The sequence below is a fragment of the Hordeum vulgare genome, chromosome 5H, assembly GCF_904849725.1.
Source record: "Hordeum vulgare subsp. vulgare chromosome 5H, MorexV3_pseudomolecules_assembly, whole genome shotgun sequence".
Lineage (NCBI taxonomy): Eukaryota > Viridiplantae > Streptophyta > Magnoliopsida > Poales > Poaceae > Hordeum > Hordeum vulgare.
In genome coordinates, this window is record NC_058522.1 from 538,462,329 (window position 1) to 538,485,526 (window position 23,198).

General features: G+C 51.9%; 1 protein-coding gene across 1 annotated transcript; it reads left to right on the forward strand.

The window, feature by feature from the left end:
- The first annotated feature begins 21,488 nt into the window (after positions 1–21,488).
- LOC123452506 lies at positions 21,489–22,470 on the forward strand. Its single transcript, XM_045129161.1, has one exon. It carries the CDS (start codon positions 21,572–21,574, stop codon positions 22,211–22,213), a length of 642 nt encoding a protein of 213 aa, XP_044985096.1. The 5' UTR covers positions 21,489–21,571; the 3' UTR covers positions 22,214–22,470.
- Positions 22,471–23,198: the final 728 nt, after the last annotated feature.

Sequence of the window (23,198 nt, forward strand, 5' to 3'; positions counted from 1 at the left end):
GCTGAGTCGGTCAAGTCCGGCAAGGGCGGTGCCAAGGCGAACAAGAACGGCGACAAGGTGAAGAAGGACGTCAAGTCAGCAACCGGTGATGGAGGAACGAGCGGCGCCAACGTCCAGGCGCATCGCAACATCCCCATCCAGTATCCGATGCTCACCGACGCCAACTATGGCGTGTGGGCGGTGAAGATGAAGGTTATTCTCCGAACCCTTCGAGTGTGGCAGGCAATCACGGACGACGACGTCGATGACGAGTCCGACGAAGGTGCCATGGCCGCCATAGCCCAGTCTGTGCCGGATTCCGTGCTGATGACATTGGCGGAGTTCGAGACGGCAAGAGAGGCGTGGAACGCACTCAAGGAGATGAGGATCGGAGAAGATCGCGTCACCAAGGCTCGGGCACAAGTGCTGAAGCGCCAATTTCACAAGTTGCAGATGGAGGAAACTGAATCGGTGAACGACTATGCCATGCGTCTTACTACTTTGGTGGGAGAGATCCGCGCGCTTGGTGCAAAGCTCGATGAGACCGAGATTGTGGAGAAATTTTTCAGTTCGGTGACTGAAAAATTCACGTACATCATCGGCACGCTCGAGCAGCTTTACGACATCGACGACATGACCATAACGGAGGCAATCGGACGCTTGCGGACATGGGAAGAGAATGCTCGTGGCTGTCGGAAAGACAAAGAAGGAGGTAGCGACCAACTCATGTACTCGCGCGTAGATTGGGAGGCCCCAAGTAGCAAAGGAAGGCATGATGGTGGCGAAGGGTCAAGCAACGTGAAGCGCGACGGACAAACCGGAAAAGGCAAAGGAAAAGGCAAGCCACAAGGTCGTGGTAAGGCGGACCAATCTAAAGGGCGGAAGCTACGAAACTTGGATTTATCCGAGGTTAAGTGCTATAACTGCAACGAGATGGGTCACTTTGCAAAGGATTGTCTGAAGCCTAACAAGCGGGAGATCATGGCAAATTTGACAAAGCAGGAAGACGAAGGTCCAGGTCTTCTGATGGCCAAAGTATGTGATCTGGCTGAAACGGTGGTTGTGAAACCAACCCGAAGGTGCTACTTCATGAGAAGAATGTAACACCTAAGTTATCCGGGGATCACAATGTGTCGTGGTATCTCGACACGGGTGCCAGTAACCACATGACGGGATGCAAGGAGAAATTTCTCGAGCTGGAATATGATGTTCAAGGCTCGGTCAAGTTCAGTGATAGTTCAGCTGTGGAGATTTGCGAGCAAGGATCTGTGCTCTTCGAGGGTCTCACAGGCGAACATCGCATACTCACCAGAGTGTACTACATCCCACGGCTTCGCAACAACATTATCTCTATTGGGAAGCTTGACGAGAATGGATGCAAGGTGAATATCGAGAACAGAGTGATGACGATCTTCGACAACCTCCGAAACGTGCTAGCTCGTGCTAATCGCACACGGAATAGGCTCTATATCCTCAACCTTGATCAATCTCAACCGGAGTGTTGGCTCGCCAAGAGTGATGATGATTCGTGGTTATGGCATGCTAGATTTGGACACGTTAACTTCTACGCCTTGAAGAAGATGTCAAAGATGGAGATGGTATCCGGGATTCCATTTATCGACCATGTTGATCGAGTATGTGACGGGTGCTTGGTTGGAAAACAGCACCGCAGGCCATTCCCTGCTCAGTCTACCTATCGTGCAAGTGATGCACTCGAGTTGCTCCATGGTGATCTATGTGGCCCTATCACCCCAGCAACTCACGTGGGAAAGAAGTATTTCTTCCTCGTGGTAGACGACTACTCGGGATATATGTGGGTCGTTCTCCTACGATCTAAAGATGAGGCGTTTGAAGCGTTCAAGAAGCTGAAGGCTGCAACGGAGATGGAACACAAGTTGAAGGTTCGCGCTCTACGGACAGATCGCGGCGGAGAATTTACGTCAAACGAATTCAACGATTACTGCGAGAAGATTGGCATAAAAAGGTTCCTCACGGCACCTTACATGCCGCAGCAGAACGGAGTCGTTGAAAGGCGCAATCGAACCGTCGTTGACATGGCAAGGAGTTTACTCAAGAGCAAGAACCTGTCGGGGACTTTTTGGGGAGAAGATGTTTCGACAACGGTCTATCTTCTCAACCGGGCTCAAACGAAGGCGGTGGTCGGCAAGACTCCGTATGAAGCAATTTACGGACGTAAGCCGAATGTGTCTCATCTACGGACGTTCGGGTGTGTGGCACATGTGAAGACGGCGGAGCCGCATCTCTCAAAGCTTTCCGATCGTAGCACCAAGATGGTGTTCATCGGATACGAGAGGAGTTCCGGCATCAAGGCATACCGCTTCTACGATCCACAAACCAAGCGTCTATGGATTTCACGCGACGTCGTGTTTGAAGAAAACGAAGCGTGGAATTGGAGCGCTGCACCCGACGATGCTCCAAACGGTAACATATTCACGGTTGAATTTCCAACAGATGATGATGCAGGGGAGGATGTCGAGGTGGTTGGCAAGACGCCCAACCAAGGTGACCACAATGGTAGTGATCATCATGGTGCCGACAACGCCGACAACGCGCATAGGTCACAAGGAGATAGCGACAACGACGCGCACGGCACGGGCAGAGATCTCGACAACAACATCGACAACGAGGCGCATAGTGACGACGACAATCAAGATGATGGTCACGGTCACGACGACTACGCCGACGACGCGGATGTCGATGACACGCCCGAGACTCAGCCATCTTCCTCAAGTGCATCAACATCGACACAATTTGTGTCACCTCCTTCGCAAGCCACAGCGGATTCCTCAGGGCCTCGTCGCTACAAGACCCTCAAGAAAGTCTACAAGTACACAAAGCCAGTTACGCTCGAATACTCCGGACTATGTCTTTTCGGAGTTGAGGAGCCGGCGAACTTCGTAGAGGCGAGCAAAAGTCCTAGCTGGACGCACGCCATGGATGAGGAGATGAAGGCGATTGAGAGCAATGGCACGTGGATTTTGGTAACCCCACCTCCAAACCAAAAGACGATAGGTTTGAAGTGGGTTTACAAGTTAAAGAAGGACGCGGAGGGTGCCATTGTGAAGTACAAGGCAAGACTCGTTGCAAAGGGTTACGTACAACGTCAAGGAGTTGACTATGATGAGGTGTTTGCACCGGTTGCTCGAATCGAGACGGTGAGAGTGCTCCTAGCTTTGGCAGCACAAGAGGATTGGAAGGTACATCATATGGATGTTAAATCCGCTTTCCTCAACGGCGATCTCACAGAAGAAGTGTACGTGGAACAACCCCTCGGCTACGAGAAGAAAGGTGAAGAAGGGAAAGTTTACAAGCTCAAGAAGGAACTTTATGGGTTGAAGCAAGCGTCAAGAGCTTGGAACTCAAAGTTAGACCGGAGTTTGGTCTCGCTCGGGTTCAAGAGATGTCCCCTCGAGCACGCAGTCTATACAAAGAACTCCAAAGGCTCAAACCTGCTAGTTGGAGTTTATGTCGACGATCTGATTATCACCGAAGATAGCGTACAAGAAATTGAACGTTTCAAGGCGCAAATGAAGAACAAGTTTAGCATGAGCGATCTGGGGTTACTCAGCTATTACTTGGGCATCGAAGTGAAGCAAAGCTCCGGAGATATTTCCCTATGTCAATCGGCTTATGCGGTCAAGTTATTGAAAAGTGTGGCATGTCAGATTGCTACGAGACACAAGTTCCAATGGACCAACGTCACAAGTTGAGCAAGCATAGCTCAAATCCGCTTGTGGACACCACAATGTATCGAAGCGTTGTGGGCAGCCTAAGATATTTGGTGCATACCCGACCTGACTTGGCTTATTCAGTCGGGATCGTGAGTCGTTTCATGGAGAATCCGACAATCGAGCACATGAGCACGGTCAATCAAATCTTGCGCTATGTGAAAGGCATCATTAATTTTGGTTGCACGTACAGAAAGGGAAAGGAAGGATTGATCCTTCGTGGATATTCAGATAGTGACATGGCAGGTGATGTTGATGACCGAAAGAGCACAACGGGCATGGTTTTCTACCTTGGCCTCCGATTAGCTGGAATTCTCAGAAGCAAAGGTGGTGGCACTGTCTTCATGCGAGGCAGAATACATAGCGGCAAGCACGGCGGCTTGTCAAGCAGTGTGGCTGAGAAGAATCCTAGCTATTCTTGCGAAGCGGGAGGTGCAGAAGGTGTCACTGAAGATCGATAACCAAGCTGCAATCTCGTTGTGCAAAAATCTGGTTCATCACGAAAGGAGCAAGCACATAGATACCCGGTTCCACCATATCCAGGAGTGCATTGAAGAAGGGTTGATCGAGGTTCAACATGTGAACACGAAAGACCAACTTGCCGATATTTTCACCAAGTCCCTCGGTCGACAGAAGTTCATCGAGATGAGGAGGAAAGTCGGAGTGCAAGAAGTGAAGTCAAGCAACAAGATTAAGGAGGTGAATGTAGAAGTTAATCATGTTGTTTCTTTAGGATTAGGAAAGAAAGCCAAACCGAGTCCTAGTAGTATTAGGATTCCTAGTCCTAGTCTATTTCCATAGTCCCTTGTGGACGTGTATAAAAGACACCCTAGGGGTGTTGATTGTACCACCAGAAAAACGAAAAGCAATACAAAGCAAAGGCTCGACACAGGCCTTTAGCCATCAAATCCATCGATCAGTTTTATTCGTGTCGCTAGTTACCCAAGTTCCGTCAAGTAGCCGGCCGAAGCAAGAATCGCGTAGGCACGCCTCTACAACTGCATACGCACGTTCAAAAGCCAACACAGTAGAGCTGAAACAAATTTGTAAAACAAATTGTACCAGTGTAAGCTGAGAGGGACAGCCAAGGAGACAACCGAATCATATATGCGAGCAACCTGACGAGTATGTGTATGTGTGTGGTTTATGTAGGCCGAGAAGGCAAAAGTCCCAGGGGTGTGCTTAGAACTACCGATAGGCGGGCCTGGAACAAGCACATCATGCGAAGGGGGCTTTGGCCCATGTGGCCTGGGCAGGGCCAAACCCTCCCCCTCCCCTCCCGCAATGCATGTCGGGGGTACCCTAGCCGCCTCTCCCTTCGGCCCCTCACCCTCTGCTCCTCCCCGCCGCCGCCGGCGCACGCTCTCGGGCAAAGCCCGGTGGGCTCGACGGCGGCGGGGCCCTTCTTTCCCCTCTGCTCGTGGGACTCCGGCGCGGGGCGGACTCCTCGGGTGGCGGTGTTGGGCGGCCGTGGGGCGCGGCGGCGGGCTCGCGGGGCGGCCAGGTGGCCGGCGTCCTGGGCCTCGAGCACGGCGGGGCGGCTGCGGTGCTCCCATCTCAGGAGGTGGCGCGCGGCCGACCTCTGCTGGATCCGGCTGGATCTAGCGCCGGGGTCGGTCGGCGATGCCTGGCACAGGTGGGGCGTGCCCGACGGCTCCGCCGCTTGGAGCTCGTCGGGCGACGCGGGAAGGGCAGCGGTCGGGTGTGGTCGTTGCTCCGGTCGTGGGCGGCGGCACGGGGTGGTCGGGCGTGGTCCCTCCCGGTGTCGTGGAGGCTTCGCGATGGCTCGACGGATTTTCCTGCGGCGGCGGCCGGTTTCTCCGGCGTCGGCTCGTCTGCGTGTAGACTGTTTTGACCTTCGTCTCATTTTTGCGTCGCCAGGGCGCTACTTCCATCAAAGGGCTGGCCCTCTCTCAGCTGCGGTCCATTGCTCGTCTCACGCCCCGTGCAGCAGGACCGAGCTCGTCTCGCGCACGTGCTGCAGGACCGAGCTCATCTCACGCACGGTGCAGCAGAACTGACCTCGTCTCGCGCACAACACAGCAGGACCGATGAACCGTCGAGCCATCGAATGGGAGGAAGGGTTTGAAATTTTGATTTGGGGGATGGGGTGGGGGGATCCTCCCTCACTCCTATTCCTAGGCATGATGGGTGGTGGGGTGGGGGTGGGTGGGGCCCGCGTGGCAGTGGGGGCGCACTGGCCGCGTGAGCCCGTGGTTTGAACGCGCGGGGGATGCTGAGGGGTGGGGCTGGTCGGAGCTGGGCCCACGACGTCAGTGTGGGTGGGGTGGAGGAGGTGGGTTGGGTGGAGGGATTTGGGGTTTCAGCGGGAGGGCGGGCGGGGGAGGAAGCGCGGCAAGGCGAAAGTGGGGAGGGGTGCGGCGGGGCGAAATGACGGTGCTGCCCTTGGGATTGGACGCGTGCTGTGAAATTTTGTTTATTGTTGCCTACCTGATGGATGATGGGTCAGACGGGATGCGAAATGACGGTGCTGCCCCTCGGATCGGACGCTTGGTGTGAAATTGTTTAAATTTTGTTTGTTGCATGCCTGCTTGATGGTGATGGGATGGGTCAGATGGGATGTGAAGTGACCGGACGGGAGACCTGGCAGAGGGGATGGATGGGCCAGCACCAGTGTTGGCACCGTGGATGGGAACCCGCCAAAACCCTCCGGGCATCTTGGCGCGTCTGGTTTCACCCCAAATCCACTCCGGCACGTAAAAAAGGAATTGGACAGGTTAAAAAAACGTGAGAAATTACAAATGTTTTTTGTGTGTTTTTGTGTGCTATGTATGAGAAAAACATTTAAAAAATTGTTTCAAATAATTGCCCATGGTCTGCGTGCCCGTGTTGATGCGGTTGCGTAAATAACACTTGCCGAATGAGACTGTGCCCGTGATTTGTCTGCCTGGACAAATGGTGGTATCTTGTTTACCTTGATGAGCGTTTTCTTGCTTTGCCGGAGAGAAAACATGATTTTGTTTGCCGAATCGATAAAGGCGGGACGGGCAAATTTTGTTTACTGTTGCCTGCTTGATGGTGACGGATGGATGGATGGGTGAGATGGGATGTGAAGTGACCGGATGGGCGATCTGGTGGAGCGATGGATGGGCCAGCACTAATCTTAGGGTCGTGGATGAAAACCCGCGAAAACCCTGGGGGCATCTTGGCGTGCCTGGTTTGACTTTGACCCCAAATCCACTCTGGCACGGTAAAAGAAAAGAATTAGACAGGTAAAACAAATCCAACACGCCATCTCTCGCTTGTTTTTGGCAAAGACACGTGCACATCCCCTTGGCAACCATTGCCAAAAAATACCCTTCAAAAGCTCCCCATGCGAAACACGCCATCCCCACCCAGCGAATCCACCGCCACACACCCGACCCCAGCCAGAGAAGAAGGATCCATCCAATCCACATAACAATTCAGGCCATGGCCGACGCTGCCGAGTTGCTCGTCGTGCCGCCGCAGCAGCGGCACCATGTGAACCAGATCGCGGTGAGCGGGACGCACCGGTTGTGGATGAAATAGTGGCACAAGGAGCAGGACCTTCCGGCGTGCTGCGTCGCACTGAGGGAGACCCGCCTCGACGACGCACGCTAGAAGATCACCTTCCTCTATTGTGCCTTCTTCGCCTTCCATGCCGCCTCTGTCCTCCTCCTCCTCCTCTCCTTACACATAGTTTTTATGTGTCAGGGCAGGATGCATCAATTGTCATATCCTCCTTTGACGAGTGTGTCTACTTCTGCATTAGAGATAGTTTTTTTGGATGTTTGGGGCGCTGTTTCAACTAGTGTCACTCACAACTGACAACAATTACTATGTGAGTCTTATTGATGACTGCAGTAAGTTTTTGTGGGTTTATTTCCTTGAGCATAAACAAAAAGTTTTACATAAAATCCAAAAAAAATAGCAACTTGTTGAGCGGGCAATTTAGTGAAAAAATTATATCCATCAAAATGGATTAGGGCGATGAATGTCATACATTTACTATTTTTCAAAGAAATGGTATTTCTCACCATATTTCTTGTCATCATGTTTACCAACATAATGCTTCATCGAGTGCAAACGTCATAACATCGTAGACTATGGCCTCACTCTACTTGCCCACGCATACATGCCACGGAAATTTTGGGATGGGGCATTTCTCACCAACGTCTACTTCATAAATCGTGTGCCTAGAAAGGTTATGAACTCTCTCACTCCCTCGCCTAACATGTAAGATGAAATGAGTTGGTAGATGAAATAAACAAGATTTATGAGCATTGGTTCAGCAGCATACATAGGTCACTTCCATTGATTCCTTGCCTCACAAGGGACAATCGTTTTCTCGATCAATTAACAAGGAGCTACATGGCATGATGTTGACTTAGCATGCACTCTTAGATATCATCTCGGTTTATGCGTGATTCACAATGTGATTTGTTCGTAAATATTGTTATGTGTGTTGTGCTCGTGATTGTGTGACAAAAATGCCTAAATAATGTTAGGAGTATGTATCTTATAAAATAGTCCACCCAGGAAATAAAAGAAAAATGGTGCTTGTAGTTATGATGTCAGACTAGGATTGTTGAACTGCATTTGACTAAATAATTACAAAACTCGTAAACCAACAACCTTAATTGTAATGACTATCATATGACACAAGTTGCATAGGGGGTATAAATCATATAAAGGTGAAAATAGAGCAGAACGGTTACCTTTTCTATCTTCTAGCAAAAGAGGGAGAGAATAGAAATTCCAACCATGGAAGCATATATTACATAAAACAAATATAGACTGAATAAGGAGATGTACGGATACAACAGTGAATATTTTTCAAAATGTGAAATACCCTTGATTTTTATGAAAATACAAATTAGTAGTTCAATTTGCCAACATGGTCACAAATATTATCATACATGAAGGTTGTATAAAGCAATATCGATTGGATGATTAGTGGGAGAATGGAACTCGATATAGCATATATGATTATGGTATGGTTGAATGGGATTAGACCATATGTCTATGGACAATGGATCTATGAGGTCGAGCTACATGCATAAAAGACGAAGAAATCACATATGTGTACGCCAAAAATTATGTATTTGCATGTTACATGAGGTCGGACTATAAGTCGTTGTTCCGGTCCATAAGATTCACACAAGTTTCCGTTTCCATATAGCGTGCTATTTCCGTAATCCGATGCAACAAACGACTTGCATAGCCATGCTGGACTTGAACTGGCCATCAGATACTCAGATGATGTGCACGAGTTCGGCGAGCTGTCCTTGCGAATGTAAGTTTTAGATGCCACGGTATAAAGGAAGCTACGCGGCACGACCACTGGTGGGCACAATCTCCGAGACGCATCTGACATAATACAAGTCAAAGCTGTTTTTCCGATGCCGCTCATTCCTTACTACGAAGAAGCATGCTTACATGCTGCCATACGCAGGCACGTAATGTCTCATGCCTACACAGAGTTACTTGCTTAGCTTTTGTATGGTCTAAACAGAACTTGATGGTTTCAGGATCAACCAGTAGAGCTGGAACAAACCTCCGTCACAGTTTATAAGGCATGCACGTATATCTAAATCGTTAATTTGACTTATATAAAACATATTGTTTAACATAAAAATTATATCATTAGAAAATAAAACATCTAAAGTTTTTAATGATATATTTTTTGTAATATATGTCTCTCATTAAGTTGATCAAATTGACGAGCTAGATACACGTGCCGGACTTATAAACTGAAACAGAGGGAGTAGAACAAACTGTACGAGTGTAGGCTCAGAGGGAGAGCTAGGGGGACAACCGAATCATATATGTGAGCGACCTGACGAGTGTGTGTCTGGTTTATATAGGCCGAGAAGGGGAAAGGCGGGGGTTGGGCTTCGAAACACCGAGAGGCGGGACTAGAACAAGCACAGCCCGCGAAAGCGGGTTTGGCCCACGTAGCCTGGGCAGCGTGCACACTCTCGCAGCGGATCAGAAAGAGAAAGAAAAACAAAAAAGCCGCGCCGATGGACCGAGGAGGATTCCGACCGTTGGGTCACCTCGGGCGTGCGGCCTCCCACGCCCACGCCATCTCTCGCTCGCTTTCGGCAAACCCACGCGCACCTCGCCTCCCCGGCCGTTACCAAAATGCCCCTTCAAAACCTCCCCACGCGAAACTCGCCATCCCCACCGCGAATCCACAACGCCCTTGCCGGAGAAGAGGGATCCATCCTGTCCAACCCACACACCAACCAGTGACCCAGGCCAAGGCCAACGCCGCCGCGCTGGTCGCCGTGCCGCCGCAGGAGATGTTCAAATACAACAGTGAATATTTTTCAAAACACAAAGTAGTTCAATTTGCCAACGTGGTCACGAATATATTATCATACAGAGGATTTTATAAAAGCAATATCGATTGGATGATTAGTGGGAGAATGGGACTCGATATAGCAGTTAGGATTATGGTATGGTTGAATGGGATTAGACCATATGTCTATGGACAATGGATCTATGAGGTCGAGCTACATGCATAAAAAACGAAGAAATCCCATATGTGTACACCGAAAATTATGTTTTCGCATGTTATATGAGGTCGAACTATAAGCCGTTGTTCCGTTCCATAAAGTTCACACAAGTTTCCGTTTACATTTTCGTTTCCATATAGTGTGCTATTTCCTTAATTCGATGCAACAAACGACTTGCATAGCCATGCTCCAAAATGCATTAAGACATGAGTGCACGCGGGTGGCGGAGCTTAGTTGGGGGTCAATCTGGGCTTTAAAAAAATCAAACCTGTATACCTTTGTATTACGCCTGCCTATGTTTTACTAAAAAACAATTAAAAATAATCGTGTTTGCCCCTCCCCTTTCCCAGGTTTTTGTCTCAAGCTCCGCCATTGAATGCACGTGTGTGAGAAGTTGTCCACGGCATGTCTCGTGTGGACTTGAACTGACCATCAGATTCTCAGATGAGCTTGACCAGTTTGACAGTCTGTCACTGCGAATGTATGTTTTACATGCCATGGTATAAAGGAACGTACGCGGCACAACCACGGGTGGGCACGGTCTCCCGGAAGCATCTGACAGTCATGTGAGATTTGAGACAAAGGTTTTGAGTCCGCACACATTTATTCAATCTATATCATCCATACTTATACAAGGGCAGTACAGCAGCAGCTAACTCAAACCCTAAGGAGCAGCTCAGCGATCAGTAGATGGCGTGCGAGGTGGGTAGCGATCCCACGCATGCGGACGTGCATGCGTTGCCAGATCTTCGCCATGCTGGGCTTGCTTGTGAGCCAAGTTGGGCCACCGCCGTGGTGTGCGTATTAGGCCTGTTTCAACCCCCCCCCCCCCCCCCGACAGTCGATGCCTCGTCGTCGGAGATGCTGAGACTGGAGCGAAATTCGCGAAACACCGACGGTGGAAGCCCTTTGGTCATGACGTCGACGAATTATTGAGCCGTGGGCACGTGAAGAACACGGACATGCCCTAGCGCCACCTTCTCGCGGATGAAATGGATGTCGAGCTCGATATGCTTGGTGCGACGGTGATGGACGGGGTTGGCGGAGAGGTACACCGCCGAGACGTTGTCGCAGTAGACCACAGTGGCTTTGGCGACGTCGCAGTGGAGCTAAGTTAAGAGCTGACGCAGCCAGGAGCACTCAGGAACCGCATTGGCGACGGCACGGTACTCGGCCTCCGCACTAGATCGGGACACGGTGGGTTGTCGTTTGGACGACCACGACACCAGCGAAGGCCCCATGTAGATGCAGTAGCTAGAGGTCGAACGGCGAGTGTCGGAGCAGCCGGCCCAGTCGGCATCGGAGTAGGCGCCGATGTCAAGCGACGAGGAGGCGCAGAGAGTGAGCCCAAGCGAGGGCGACCCGCGGATGTACCGCAAGATGCACTTCACCAAGGTCCAGTGAACATCGCGCGGGGCATGCAGGTGGAGGCAGACTTGTTGCACCGCGTACTGAAGATCGGGTCTCGTCAGCGTCAGGTACTGGAGGGCACCGATGACGCTGCGGTAGAAGGAGGCATCGGAGAAGGGGACGCCAGCCTGCCCGGAGACCTTGCCCGAGGTGTCGATGGGGGTAGACGCTGGTTTGCAGTTGGTCATGCCGGCGCGGTCCAGCAGCTCGAGGGCATACTTCTTTTCACAGAGGAAGAAGCCATCGGGGCGGCGTGTTACCTCCACGCCCAGGAAGTAATGAAGCGCGCCGAGGTCCTTCAGGGCGAACTCGTGCTGAAGGAGGCCAATGAAGTGGCGAAGGAGAGCGTCAGTGGAGGCCGTCAAGACGATTTCAATAACGTACAGCAGAAGGTACGCCATTGTGACAGGCCGAGACCGACGTTCCAGAAGATTCCCCTTCTATTCCGTTTTCGTCGTGTGTCTATTTTCTTTTGCCGCATCATCTGCATTGCATCGGCATCTGCGGTGCCACCAGTTGTCAAACTTGCATCCGTTGTTAGTTGCCGGTTCTCGTCGTTGTTCGTTCTGAGCCCGTTCACACACGCACGCGCCCGCGGCATCGTTCGAACCCTGTTTTAAAAGTGTGCGTAAAACTTTCTCTCATCGGGGTGAAACTTGGCATGCGGTCGTAGTTAGTTATAGCTAGGTCGCCTGTCGAATTTCGTCGCGGTCGGGGTTCGTCTGGTACCCGAACGGTCGACCGTAGCGGCACCGTATTCGGTCTACCGTCGGACGGTTATCGGTGTTTTAAAAATTGTTGCCGCGCCGCCCGTTTTCCCTCTCGTCTCCGGTAAACCACCCTACACGGCCACTTGCCCGTTCCCGCGTGCGGAATCGTCCGAATCCGACCGCACGGTTGGATCCGGAACGAAATTCCGGTTAAACTAGCCCCCCATTTGTCTATAAATAGACCCCCTCCTATTTTGAGGCAGCCAACCCCCTCTCTCCTCGAAAAGCGTGCCCCCGAAACCCTAATCCACCCACTCTCTCTCCTCCCTCCCCCTCTGCGCAGCCGCTGGGCCCGCCAGGCCCAGATCGAGCCCGGCCGAGCCCAGATCCGTCGCCGCTCGCGAGCCCCGCCTTCCAGCCACCTCCCGTGCCTCACCGCGCCTTCCCCGTCGAGCCGCCGCCTCCTTCCGCCGCCTCCCCGGGTGGCCAGCCCCCGTAGCAGCCCCGCCGTCGCCGGAGGCCGCCCCGCAGCCCGAAGCTCCGGCCCGCCTCCGTCAGCTTCGTCGTCCCGCCGTGCGAACTGCCCGAGGGAACTCCCCGAGCCAGGTCTACCCGAGGCCGGCAGCAAGCCGAGCCGCCGCCGCCTTTCAGTCCGCCTCGGGCCCTGCCCGCCCAAGTCGGCTGCCCCTTGCTCCTGCTGGAGCTCGCCAGCCGCAGCAACTGCCAGATCCGTCGACGCCATGGCTCAAGCTCGGCAGCCAGCGAGAAGTTCGACGAGCGCAGCGCTCGTCTCCCTCTTGGGCCCCGCCCCGCGTCCGGCCCAGTCGGCCAGCACCCCCGTGCCGACCCAGCTGCTCCGCCAGGCACAGGCCGGTTCACCCCCGAGGCCCACTCCACCTCTGCTGCACCAGACCGGCCCAAGAGGCCTTTTCCCGAGGTGAGCCTCTATTCCTCCCCCGTGTGCATGATATCTATGTAGCGCCCACCTTTTCGGACCAATATGTTTTATTGGCGTTTTCGATTTAGATAGATTTCAGGATATATAGTAATATTAAAACGTTCGTATCTTTTATTCCGTAAGTCGGATCGCGATGAGTAGCATAGGGATTTCGCGTAGTTTTGCACGTAGAATAAGTTGGTGCAACTTGCATATTTGTTTGACAAAGTTTAGCATGCCGTAAGCATAGATTAACGTGCTGTCCTAATATATTTGCGTCCCGTATTTATTTTTCACGTGTGTCCGTATTGCACGTATGCCGTAGTAGAAATGTCCATGTTTTAGGAACCATTTTTGCATGTATTTTAGAGCGGTCATTCGTATTTTTGCGTGTAGGGAATTGCGCTAGTTTATTTTTCCGTGTCTAGGTTATTATCTCGCATTTTCGTGTGGCATTATTTTTGTTGCGCAACCCCACATATTTAATATGTTTTCGGGGTAGAAAAATCCATGGGATTTTTCTGTGCAATTAGTTTTAGCTTTCTAGTAAGTTAGTTCGCGCGATATTTTGCTATGTTGCCCTCTTGTCTATTTCGTAGGATTTATTTCGTACTTCGTTTGATTAAGTTGTCAACTAGGGAGTTGTTCTTTGATGTTTAGTCTAGCCTCTGTTATTTTTAGTTGCAATAGAAATGCATGTTTAGGTGTGGTTTGCTTGCTCTCAAGTTGCTAGAAATAGTGCTGATTTGAAGGAGCTGAAATATTTCTAAGTCTGGTATTTGTTATATTTTGTTGCTGTTCTGTTTTGCTTCTATCTTGTGATCTGTAGCTCTTTTGAGGTTGGTCCAATGGAGTTAGTTGTAAACCTTGTGTTTCTCTAGCATGCTGTGATTTTTCATGTCCTTTGGAGTCCTGTAGATATAGGTTTTGCTGCTGTCAATATGGCTTCAGATCGAAAACTGCACTCTCATGAGGTGTAATTTTCACTAAGTCTGAAATAGTGTGTGGGATGCCATTTTGTGACTTCTTTTCCTAGTGATCCTTGATGCCATGCTAGTTGTTGTTAGTTGTTTGTGGTAGAACGTCTTGCCCTCTTTTGTGACATGCCTTGGTTGAGTATATTGGAGTTGAGTAGCTCGTAGTTGTGGGGCGTAGAAAATGCTATGTGGCTGATTTTGGCAGATTGTAGTGTTTTCTTGTTTTGCTCGTAGCTTTTGATCCGTAGCTCCGTTCTGATTGTGTCCTACATGAAACTTGCTTAGAATCTCGTGTAGTTTCATTTTCCCTTGCTGGTTGTATGTTTTGAAGTGCCTGTGACCGTCGTTGCACACATATTGCATTCATGACATCATATCTTGTGATGCTTGTATCTTTTGAACCGTACTTCCATTGGAGATGTTCTCTATGTGTAAATTTCTTGTAACGACGAGTAGAATCACGTGAACCTATTTGTTTTTGTGCTTAACAACTAATTAAATGTGTTAGTTCAGATCTGGACAGAATCATAAATTAACATGTGAGGTCGTTTCGGAGGTGTTATATGTCATTTCCGACCTCATTTAAAATGCCTAGATAGGTAGTTTAATTACGCTTCACCTCTTGCCATGTTTAACCACATTTAATATTGTCATGTATCTAATCGGGATAGAACTAAATAATAAACATGGAGTTTCGTCAATATGCAACTCGTTGCATATTGAACTTCACTTAATGTGTAGTGTTTGTTTGTCGTGAATTGTCATGCCGTGTCTTGCATGCGTTCAGCTGCTCATGCATCATTTGTGTTGTGCATCATGTGGTGAATATCTGTGTTGATGCTTGTTTCCGGTTTCCTCCGTCTCGATAGAGTTCCGCAAGCGTGTCGGATGTGAGGACCCGTTCGACTACGTCGGTTCGTCTGCTTCATGGAGTCATTCTTCTTCCAAGCGGGATCTCAGGAAAGATGACCATTTCCCCAGATACCATTACTATCATTGCCATGCCAGATATTTCGATGCTATCGATTATGTCTCGTTGCCTACCACATGTTAAATATCAGCCTCTCAACAATGCCATGAAAACCATCAACCTGTTCAACCTAGCAAACCACCGATTGGCTATGTTACTGCTTGCTTAACCCTGTGTTAGCGTTGCTAGTTGCAGGTGCAGGTGCAGTTGCTTCCACGTAAAAACATGGGTTCCTTGTTATATCACCATATTTAAATGCTATTTAATTTAATGGACCTATATACTTGGTAAAAGGTGGAAGGCTCGGCCTTTCTAGCCTGGTGTTTTGTTCCACCTTTGCCCCCTTAGTTTCGGCTACCGGTGTTATGTTCCATAATTGAGCGCTCCTAACACGATCGGAGTTGTTATGGGGACCCCCTTTGATAATTCGTTTTAGATTAAGACTGGTCTGGCAAGGCCCAACTTTGGTACTACATTTGCCTAATCACCTAGTAAAATTGCATAGGGACTTTCCGGACCCCGAGGATAATTTAATCAACCCCGGGCCAGTGCTCCTCATGAGTGTTGGTCCAAATTGGCAGACTACGGGGCCACCGCGGGGCAACCCGAGGTTTGTTATCTCCTAGTGTGACCCATCCGTCGTGTCCTGAGAACGAGGTACGCGACTCCTATCGGGATCGTCGACACGTCGGGCGGCCTTGCTGGATTAGTTTTACCTTTGACGAAATATCTTGTGCATCGGGATTCCGGTGATGCTTTGGGTAATCTCAGAGTTGAGGTTTTCCACTAGGGAATCCGACGAGATCGCGAGCTTCGTGATTGAGGATTTCTATGCGGCTTGTGATAATTTGTGATGGACTAGTTGGAGCACCCCTGCGGGGTTAAATCTTTCGGAAAGTCGTGCCCGCGGTTATGTGGCAACGTGGAAACTTTGTTTAACACTGGTTTCTACTTAACTAGAAGTTAACTTAATTAAAACTTGCCAACTGTGTGCGTAACCGTGACTGTCTCTTTCGTGTGTTCCTTCTCCGATCGAGGACACGGTGGGGTTATGTCTGACGTAGGTAGGTGTTCAGGACCATTTATTTGATCAACCGTAGTTCACGTTCGCTATGCGTAGATCTTCCCCCTCTTATTTCTGGTACTCGTAAGTTTAGCCACCAAATATATGCTTAGCCGCTGCTGCAACCTCACCACTTAACCATGCCTCACCCAATAAGCTTTGCTAGTCTTGATACCTTTGGAAATGAGATTGCTGAGTCCCCTGTGGCTCACAGATTACTACAACACCAGTTGCAGGTACATGTAAAGTTTTACTTGACGCGAGAGCGTTGATTGTTCATTTGGAGTTGCTTCTTCTTCTTCTTCTTCTTCTTCGATCTAGGATGGGTTTCAGGCCGGCAGCCTGGGATAGCAAGGATGGACGTCGTTCTTCTTGTGTCGTTTGTTTTCGTCCGTAGTCGGACCCTGCTCTTACTCTTGATGAATATGTAATGTACTGTTGTGACTCTGATGTAGCTTGTGGCGAGTGTAAGCCAATTCTATATATATCTCTCTTCTTTTCAGTACATGTACTTGTAACGATATCCATTCTTGCGACACGACGAGATGCGCTTCTATCCCTGACGAGGCCTTCGTGCCAAATTGAGGATAGGGTCGCATCTTGGGCGTGACAGCCATGTCGGTGCAGCGGCGATAGACCAACAGCGACGTGTCAGACCTGGTGATGACGAAGCCGACGCGGACCGGGAACACAGCAATGCGCTGGTACCAGACGCGGGGAGCCTGCTTGAGGCCGTTGAGGGAGCGAGAGAGCAGGCAGACGTTGTCGGGGCACGCAGGGTCGACGAAGCCAGCTGGCTGCTCGCAGAAGACTTGCTCCGTCAGGTGCCCATGCAAGAAGGCGTTGGAGACGTCAAGTTGATGGACGACCCAGCGGCGCGAGCAGGCGAGCTGAAGGACGGGACGGATCGTGCCAGGCTGCACGACGGGGGCGAAGGTTTCGGTGAAGTCGAGACTTGCATGTTGCCGGAAGCCGCGGACGACCCAGCGAGCTTTGTACCTGTCCATAGAACCATCGGGGTGCAGTTTGTGCTGAAACAGCCACTTGTTGCTGATGATGTGGGCGCAAGCAGAGCACGGAACGAGCTGCCAGGTGCGATTCCGCAACAGCGCGTCGTACTCGTCTTGCATGGCGGCGCGTTAGTGAGGGTCCCGGAGCGCCGAGTGAACGGACGCAGGGAGCGGCAAAGGTGCAGTCGTGGTGGCAGCGCAGACGTACTCGTTGGAGGAGTACTTCCGACTAGGATGATGTACACCCGAACCACCCCGGAGTGGACGGGGGCAGCAGGTGGGGCGATAGCCCCCCGGGAAGAGGCCGAGGCGCTGGACGCAGTCGATGAAGAGGCCTGCCCAGAGGTGCTGCGCATAGGTGGTGTAGATGGTGTGGCGTCGGGAGCGGCGGCGAGTGGTGCAGTAGACGGGGCCGAGGCTCCAAATGCAGTCGGTGGAGGAACCGCCGGTCTCGGCCAGCCCCCCGTTGCAGGGGAGGCACGTGCTGGCGGCTCCGCAACTGGTGCAGCACAGCGAGGCCCACGGGGCGCGCAGCGAGGGGAGCCGGTGGTGCAGGTAGAAACAGCACGGGAGGGCCCCGAGGTGCGGCGGCGGGACTGACGGCGTCGAAGATGAGCTGGAGACCTGTTGAAAGGGAAAAACTGACTCGTCAAAGCACACGTGCCTAGAGATGATGACGCGCCCAGATTCCGGATCGAAACGACGGAAACCCTTGGTATTGGGAGGATAGCCGAAGAAGACGCAGGGAATGGACCGGGGGCGAGTTTGTGTGGAGAAGTGGTAGGGAGATTAGGGTAGCAGAGGCAACCAAAGATCCGGAGTTCGTCGTAGGGGGGAGGGTGACCAAAGAAGAGGTGGTGGGGAGTGAAGTTACCGCGAGCGCGACAGGGACGTATATTGAGCGTGTGGGTGGCGGTGGAGAGGGCTTCGGGCCAGTACCGGAGCGGGACAACAACGTGAAGGAGGAGCGCATGAACGGCGTCGCTGGGGGTGCGGAGGACGCGCTCGGCACGCCCATTTTGCTGCGAGGTATACGGGCATGTGAGGCGGAGGATGGAGCCATGCGCGAAGAGCAGGGAATGTATGCCATGGTTGTCGAATTCGCGCCCGTTGTCGGTTTGGAGGCCGAGAATGGGACGAGAAAACTGGGTACGAACAAATGCAAAGAAGGAAGTGAGCGTAGAGAGCACGTCCGACTTGCGACGCAACGGGAAAGTCCATACGAAATGCGAGAAATCATCAAGGACCACCAAGTAGTATTGAAACCCCGAATTGCTTATTATAGGAGAGGACCATACATCACAGTGCAACAATTCAAATGGAAAACGAGAAACATGAGGGGAAGAAGAAAAGGGAAGGCGAGTACTCTTGCCCAAGCGGCAAGCAGAACAAGAGTGTGGCGCACTTTTATTACATTGAAAAAGATCACTACGAAGAAGCTGGTGCATGGTCGAGGTGCCGGGGTGCCCCAATCGGGCATGCCAGAGATCAACGCCGGTGAGGAGGGCAACGGGGGCGTGGTTGGGTAGTGATGGCTGGAGCGGATAGAGATCGCGGGGGCTATCACATCTGAGCAGCACCATCTTGGTCTGCAGGTCCTTGATAGAAAAACCAAAAGGGTCAAATTCAACCGAAACGGAATTCTGACGAGTAAGGGCACGAACGGAAACAAGGTTAGTAATGAGCTGAGGAAAAACAAGCACATCATAGAGTTTAATGGGAGAGTGAGAGGAGAGGGAGAGATCAACGCGGTGTGTGATGGGGATTGAAGAGCCATCACCACCACGATGCGAGTAGACGTAGGGAAGGGCTGAGAGTGGGAAAGGATACCAGGGTGGGAGGCCATGTGTGAGGACGCGCCAATGTCCATGAACCAGTCGTTGTTGCCGATGTAGGTGGCCGGCAAGGGAGCCTAATGCAGGTCTGCCAGGAGCGCGAGATCGTAGGAGGTGGCCGCCCCGTCGGAGTTGCCGAGCCAGTGCGCAGGAGGCGTGGGTGGCCACGCGTTGGGGGCGGTGTGGGGTAGCCACCAGACGGAGAGGTAGCCACCAGAGCCTGGTGGCTCGCAGGACGCGATACGAGGATGCCAGGGTGGGGTGCGCGCGCCGGTGGCAAGGCCCACGCGTGGATGACTCCTGTCCAAGGATTGACACCCCCCGAACCAGGGCGCAGGAGCGGGACCGGATGGCGCGGAGGGACGCCCGGTGGGAGCCAGGCCGGCGGCACGCGGGCGACCATCGGAACCCCACTTCTTCTTGCGGGTGTGGCCGGGTGGAGAGGTGCCGGCTGCGGGGGGTGCCGTGGGAGGAGCTGCGGGAGGCGCTGATGAAGCCGTGCACGCCGCGAGGGCGGCCTGGTTGCGCTGCAGAGAGGACTACCACATCCGCCGCTCCTCAAGACCCAGGTAATTGACGGCGCGGGCGAACGTCGGCTCAGTGAGGAGGTTGAGATTGGAAGCAGCGTTGGCGTAGTCTGGACCGAGCCCGCAGATCAAGTTCGTGAGCATGGTGGCGTCGGAGACCAGGGCGCCCACGTCCCGGAGCTTGTCGGCGAGCACCTTGAAGCGGAGACAATAGTCGAAGAGCCCCATACCATCCTGGGAGAGGCTGTAGAACTCGGTCGTGAGAAGCACCTGGCGATTTAGCTGGTTGTCGAGGAAGAGTTGGCAGATGGAGGTCCAAACGCCGAGGGCCTAGTCGTCGTCGCGGATGACGTGCGAGAGGATCTCGTTGCTGACGATGCGGTACAGCCATTTGATGATAGTGGCGTCGACCCCCATCCAGTTGGCGTCGTCGCGCATGGCGTGAGCATCCATCGAGCCGTCGACGTGATCCCGAATTTGAAATTCGTGGAAGGTCGACGAGAAATAGGTACGCCAGGTGGAGAAGGAAGGGGTGTGGAGATCCAGGATGACGGGGGCGTGATCCTGGATGTGGATGAGACGAAGGATGGCTGCAGAGGCAGGCTCGAGGACGGCAAAGGGATTGACCTCGTCGGAGAGAGAGGAGCGAGGGGAGGCCATGACGGCGGTGGAGAACGGAAGCGAGAGGATCAGAAGAAAACTGATACCATGTGAGATTTGAGAAAGGTTTTGAGTTTCCACGCGTTTATTCAATCTATATCATCGGTACTTATACACGGGCAGTACAACAGCAGCTAACCGAAACCCTAAGGAGCAGGTCAGCGACCAGTAGATGGCGTGCGAGATGGGTAGCGATCCTCAGGCATGCGGACGTGCATGCGTTGCCAGTTCTTCGCCATGCTGGGCTTGCTTAGGAGCCAAGTTGGACCACTGCCGTGGACTGCGTATTAGGCCTGTTTCAACAAATCAAGTGAAACGTGTTTTTCTGATCCCGCTCATTCCGAACTACTCCCTCTGTAAACTAAGATAAAAGCATTTGAATTACTAAAGTAGTGTTCTAAATGCTTTTATATTAGTTTACGGAAGAAATACGAAGAAGCATTCGTTACATGCTGCCATACGCAGGCAGGCATGCAATGCCTCGTGCCTACACGTACGAAGTTACTTGCTTAGCCCGGCCGTCTATGGTCTAGTCAGAGCTTGATGGTTTCAGGATCAGACAGTGGAGCTGGAACAAATTTGCAAAACAAATTGTACGAGTGTAGGCTGAGAGGGAGAGCCAAGGAGACAACAGAATCATACTCCCTCCGTTCCTAAATATAAGACATTTTAGCCATTTTATTAAAAGACTACATACAAAGCAAAACGAATGAATCTATATTTTAAAATATGTCTATATACATCCGTATATAGTTTATAGTGTAATATCTAAAAGATCTTGTATTTAGGAACGGAGGGAGTATATGTGTGTGACCTGACGAGTGTGTGTATGTGTGTGGTTTATATAGGCCGAGAAGGCAAAAGTCCGAGGGCTGTGCTTCCAACTACCAATAGGCGGGCCTGGAACAAGCACAGCCCGCGAAGGGGTGTTTTGGCCCATGCGGCCTGGGCAGCGTGCACGCTCTCGCAGCGGATCGGAATGATGGTGCGCAGCCGCGCCGGAGGATTCCGACCGTTGGGTCGCCTCGGGTGCGCGGCCTCCCACGCGATCTCTCGCTCTCTTTCGGCAAACCCACGCGCGCCTCGCCTCCCCGACCGTTGCCAAAAAATTCCCCTTCAAAAACCTCCCCACGCGAAACTCGCCATCCCCACCGCGAACCCACAACGCCCTTGCCGGAGAAGAAGGATCCCTCCCCTCCAACCCCACACACCAACCAACCCAGACCCGGACACAGGCCATGGCCGACGCCGCCGCGCTGGTCGCCGTGCCGCCGCCGCAGCAGAGGCACCCGCTGAGCCAGATCGCGGCGAGCGGGACGCACCGGCTGCTGCTCAAGCAGTGGCTCAAGGAGGAGGACCTGCTGGCCCGCCGCGTCGCGCTGCGGGAGGCCCGCCTCGACGGCGCCCGCAAGGAGATCGCCTTCCTCTACTGCGCCTTCTTCGCCTTCCACGCCGCCTCCGTCCTCCTCCTCTTCCTCTCCGCCTCCGTCCCCTCCTCCGGCCCGTCCTCCTCCACCTGCCGCCGCTCATGGATCCCCTGCCTCGTCTCGCTGCTCTCCTCCCTCGCCATGCTCTGGGCGCTGCGGTACAAGGCCGACACGGAGGCCGTGCTGGAGCGGGTGCTGGCGCGGGAGCAGGAGGACGCCGCGCTGCTCGCCCGCTGCGTCGCCGAGCTCAAGCGCAAGGGGCTCGACTTCGACCTGCTCAAGGAGGTGGACGCGCTGCGCAGGGCCAAGGCCCTCCGCGTCGAGGCCAAGGCCGGCTCCGGCGCGGCCGCCGACGGGCCCAGCCGCTGGCCCGCCAGGGACCTCCCCGTCTTCGCCCTCTTCGGCGCCGCATGCGGCGTCATCGTCCTCACCAGGTTCCTGCTCTGCAACTAGGACGGATCTCACGAATCATGATCCCTTCCGTGCTCATCAGGACTTCGATCGCTGGATCGATTGATGAAGCTTACTGCTGTTGTTTAATCCGGCAGAACTGTTTGTTCTGCGAATTTTGATGTCTGCAATAAGGAAAAGTTTGTTGTGCGTTCGATTTTGTTTCTGTGGTTGTACCGGCTGAGAGCGAAATTAACCTTCTCAAACCTCAGTGTCAATAGCCATGAAGATATATGTTAATCCCCTAAATTTGATCCTCATGCATCCTCGTGCAGGATTGTGATTGTTCGGTCATGTTTGAGATCCTCTTACATCCTTGTGCTGTTCATATTATTACATTGTTCTCATGGAGAATTGCGATTGTTCTTTTCTGTGATGTTTGTCTTACACATGACAGAAATTAAATTAGCGAGTCATGATATCAAGTCAAGCCATCTTTACTGGGGTACAATTTGGAATGTTGTGGGAAATGTTCAGACAAAAATACCAAGCGTCAGAGTGTTGGGATGCATTTTTGGAACATCAAGGAAGCTACGGTGAAGTTCAGGAATCCTTAGAAGGGACAGTGCCAGCTCACAACTCTAGTTCCTGAATCTATTCCCTCCTTTTTGCTTGCCTTTTACGCCTGAAAACTCTTGACAAACCCGATGCCATGCAGCTTCAGATGCAAGCCTCATATAAAGGAAATTGCAAACCAAGACAATGTACAGAAGTGAGCTGATTGCAATCGGAAACCAAAAACAATGGTTAATCATCAGAAACCACCACCATGGATTTGCACTTATTATGATTAGAACCTCAGTATCCTCATACAAGGGTATATTACAGATTATCACAGTTATTGCCATGATGCGTGTTTTTTTGTGTGTTTCTGTTTATCAATATTCAAACCTCAGTATCATTACAATGAAGATATGTTAATCCTCATACAACCGTGAATATGGTTCTACCAGTTTCTGGCTTCCTTGTGATATACCCTTAGCAGCAA

What these genes read in the sequence shown, in the direction of transcription:
- LOC123452506 (XM_045129161.1), top strand. Translation starts at nt 21,572, where the DNA reads ATGGCCGACGCCGCCGCGCTGGTCGCCGTGCCGCCGCCGCAGCAGAGG.